A 3862-nucleotide genomic window follows, 5' to 3' on the forward strand; every position below is an offset into this window, starting at 1 on the left:
GCAGGTAAAGACAGAGAGAAAGAGAATTAGAGAGAGCTGGAGGAAGGCCATGGGGTGGGGAGAGGGGAGGAAGAGTGCGAGGTGCCCGCCGGGTCCTACCTGCTCTGCCACCTCTCGCACGGACTGGACGCTGGTTCCATACAGGTGGCTGTTGTACTGGCCGGCCTCAATGAACTTGTGCGCTTGAATGTCCTTCTCCATTTTTTCCCGGGATGACACAAAGTGGTAATCCCGGCCATCTATCTCATACTCCCGCTTGGGCCGTGTCGTATCTGCCAGGAAGTCACCCCGCCCCCCAAAGATCTAACCACCATCCCTCTAGCTCCCAGCTGTCTGTGTCAGCCCCTCCAAGTGCCCAGCTGGTCCCTCCGGGGCAGGGGCGCAGGGGAGACCGAGTCTGAGAGGGACAGCCCCCTCCCAGCACCCTCCGCCTCCATCCTCCGAGTCTGGCCTCCAACGGCAACATGCATAGACATGGGAGGGCTGAGCAGCACCCCTTTTCTGAGAACCCCAGTGTCCTCCTGCAGGGCAATGCCCAAAGGTGGCTCTGCCCCACCTCCCACCCGTGCCCCCCCCGACTTCCGCCTCCATCCCAGCCCCAGCACTCACGGGGGACACAGGATCCAAACTTGTCGGGGAACTCAGAGAGAAGGTCGTCGTTGGCACGGTCCTTGGTGGGCCCGAGGATGATGATGGGGCGAGCGTAGTGCACTGGGGAGAGAGCGCTGGCTCAGGGGGGGCAGAGCCAGGGGCGGCCAGGGCCGGGCCACGCCAGGCGGGCTTACCTTCCATCTGCGTCACTGTCTCGTAGCTCAGAACCGAGTCTTCCCGACCTGGTGAGAGGTGGCTCACTGTCAGGGGCTCTGAGACAGGGGACTCGGGCTCCCTGCTGCCTTCCTGAGGGCATCCAGCAAAGCTCAGGGTTCCCCCCACCCCAGGTCTTCCCAAACTGACCCTACCTACCCTGCGATCCAGAGCTGGAGCCCCAATCCTAGGAAGAAAGAGCAGGCCACATGGTTGGTTGAGTTCACCCCAAGAGTCCCTGACTCTCCCACCCAAGTGCACCCCACTTCTACCTACCTTGGCCTTTAACCTTGACCACTCCCGTCGCTCAACCCTACGGGAAACATGGAGGAAGGGGGGATAGGGAAATGTCCAGTGAGGAGCCCTACAGCCCCCCATCACTAGACCAGCTCATAACCCCCTCTCCCAGCAGGCCCTGGGCCCCTGTGCTCCTAAATGAGATGTCTGCCCCAAAGGCTCATAGGAGCTATGGTGCCGGGAGGGCCCGCAGACAGATTCCCAAGAGGGCAGAGGGCACCTCCACGTCCTATTGGCTGCCCACCCGGGACCTGAGGAGAAGCGGTGCCTGTGGCAAGAAGGCTGAAGGCCCGGGAGCCTCACCGCCGTTTGCTGGGAATAAAGCCAATGTCATCGGTCTCGCTGTCGGAGTGAACCCGCCGTGCCTGCCACCACTCCTCATCACTGGCATCGATGACATGCAGCACGTCCCCAAAGTGGAAGCTAAGGGCCTGGCTCAGGAATCCGCAGTCCTTGGTCTTGTCGTAGTCAAACAGGGCCCTGGAGGACAGACGGCCACCGGTCAGGGCCTGGCTGAGGACCCCAGCCACCGAGGCCCAGCTCAGCGGGCAGGGGCAGGGGCTACAGCAGAGCACACCGCCGTGGCGCGCCCCCGGGTGCCTGGGGTCTTGGGGCTCCCCCGGGTGCCTGGGGTCTGAGCAGCCCAGAGCTCTGACGGACCAAAGCTCTGCTGTTGCTCACGGTCATTCAGCCAACGCTGTGTCCGCGATCAGACAAGCCATGGACTCGGTGCAGTCTCTCAGGTAAGACGGGAACCCCACCCTCCCGGGGAGGCAGTCTGCAAGGCACAGCACGTCACAGCCTCAGAGGTAACCTGGAATCCTCAAGTTCACAGGAAACAACGCGCTGCAGACTGGCTGCCTTACACCTCAGGCCAGGGAGCCCTAACCTCTGCGGTCGGGGCAAGGGGAGAAATGACCACCGAGAGAGCCCAGATGGAGAGCAAGACAGCGGAACGGGAGGAGAGACGCGGGGCCAGCGGCGTCATCTGTGAGTCAGCACTGACCAGCCTGCAGCCAGGAGACCTAGCAGGGAGGGAAGGGCCGAGCAAGGCTCTGGTTTGAGCAGGGTCACTGATGGTGCCATCAGCAAAAAGGAGAGAAAACACTGACTCGGCGAGACAGCCAGCACAGCACAGGAGGAGGAGACGAGCTGTCTGGGACGTGTTGAATGTGAGGTGCCTGTGGCACATCCCTGGGGACATGTCCAGAAAGCAGATGGCCAGATCTGCAGGTCTGAACCGGGGAAGAGGTCGGGCCAGAGCTGACAGCTCTGAGAGCCACAGAATGGAGAGCAGACCAGACCAGGTGAGTGGACGGGAGCCCAGAGGGAGAGGAGAGAAGACAGACGCCTGGGGAGGGAGGGAGGGAGGGAGAGAGAGAGAGAGAGAGATGGCCAAGGGGAGGAGCCCAGAGAAGGAAGTCAACGCTACTGAAGAGACAGGTGACACGAGAGAGCTGCAGCACACCCTCCAGAGGCAGATGCAGGCTGGGCACACTCGGAGTAGCCCGGGGCCCTGTTCTGGCACTAACCTTTGCGTTAGAAAATGTGGGGCAGCTGGGGGGTGGCGGGGTTGGGGGAGCGGTCCTAAGGGGAGTGTCAGGGTACGGGGACTAGAGGAGTAAGGCTGCTTGAGGCCGAGGCTCTTCTTCAGGTGACAGGGAGTGTTTAAAACACTCATCTGTGCAGCTGAGCCCGGAGCACAGCTGCGTGTGGGGCTGGAGGGGCAGAGGGAGCCAGACCGGGTTAGAGGAAGGGCTATGTGGGGCTGGGGGTCCCAGAATGATGAGGAGCCGCGCCCAGGAATCCCCCACCTGATGTAGAAACCCCTTTTGGGGTTGCTCCGCAGGGAGGCGGTCCCTGAGCCCAGGCTGCTGTTCATGAGCTGCTCCCGAAGGTCGTGGATCTTGGCCTCGAACCGGCTGTACTCTGAGGAAGAACAAGGAGGCTCCTGAGCTCCGGCCCAGTCCCACTGCCTCCCCCCTCCCCTTCCGTGCCCACTGAGGCCAGAGCTGAGGAGACAGGGGCCGGAGGACCATCTGAGCCCCCAAGAGGGGGAGCTGCAGGCCTGGTACCTTCTGGCTTATACTGAGCGATGATCGTGACCGTCTGCCCCGCGTTCTTCAGGGCGATGGCGGCCTGCTCGTGGCTGGCATTGCGGAGGTCAACGCCATTGACCTGGAGGGCGGAGGAGAGGCTGGGTCACCGGAGACGAGGGTCAGGCTCCGGCCGCCCAGGCCCCTGCCCCAGAGCCCTGGGCCCTGCCGTGAGGGGAGCGGGTGGTGCGGGCAGGGGCCGGCCTTCTCTCACCGAGAGGATCTGGTCCCCCTTCCGCAGCTCCCCACTGAGGTCCGCAGGGCCCCCGGCCAGGATGAAGGAGATGAAGATGCCTTCACCATCCTCGCCCCCGACGATGTTGAAGCCCAGGCCGGTGGAGCCGCGGTGAATGACGATCCGCCTCGGTTCTCGGGGAATGTCCTCCTCCCCCAGCAGGTCCTTGGCCACTGGGGAGTAGCGCCGGGGGGACGTGGGGGTCATGGCTGTGGGGTAGTCCGTGCCCAGGTAGCTGCTGTGACTCATCTCGTTGTCCAGATGCTGAGAGTAAGCTGAGGGAAGACGTGGGATAAAGGGTGATGCAGAAATGCATGGACTAGACAGCACACACCACCCCCCACCCTGCTCCCCGGGAACCAGGAGAGCCGGACTCGACTTGGGTGAAGGGGAAATGATTCTGGCAGATACACTGGGGGGGGGGGGGGGG

General features: G+C 63.0%; 1 protein-coding gene across 15 annotated transcripts in view; it reads right to left on the reverse strand.

The window, feature by feature from the left end:
• DLG4 (discs large homolog 4) overlaps positions 1 to 3862 on the reverse strand; it is a 23612-nt gene that overhangs the window by 2525 nt on the left and 17225 nt on the right. For all 15 annotated transcript variants that reach the window (XM_015562554.1, XM_015562553.1, XM_015562549.1 and 12 more), the window contains 9 exons: positions 3412 to 3707; positions 3177 to 3279; positions 2916 to 3030; positions 1405 to 1581; positions 1081 to 1117; positions 964 to 991; positions 786 to 833; positions 610 to 711; positions 100 to 272 (listed from right to left, as the gene is read on the reverse strand). In XM_015562554.1, the coding sequence (XP_015418040.1) occupies positions 100 to 272; positions 610 to 711; positions 786 to 833; positions 964 to 991; positions 1081 to 1117; positions 1405 to 1581; positions 2916 to 3030; positions 3177 to 3279; positions 3412 to 3707 (1079 nt within the window). The remainder of the gene's footprint in view (positions 1 to 99; positions 273 to 609; positions 712 to 785; positions 834 to 963; positions 992 to 1080; positions 1118 to 1404; positions 1582 to 2915; positions 3031 to 3176; positions 3280 to 3411; positions 3708 to 3862) is intronic.

Source organism: Myotis davidii, unplaced genomic scaffold, assembly GCF_000327345.1.
Source record: "Myotis davidii unplaced genomic scaffold, ASM32734v1 scaffold37, whole genome shotgun sequence".
NCBI classification, from domain to species: Eukaryota; Metazoa; Chordata; class Mammalia; order Chiroptera; family Vespertilionidae; genus Myotis; species Myotis davidii.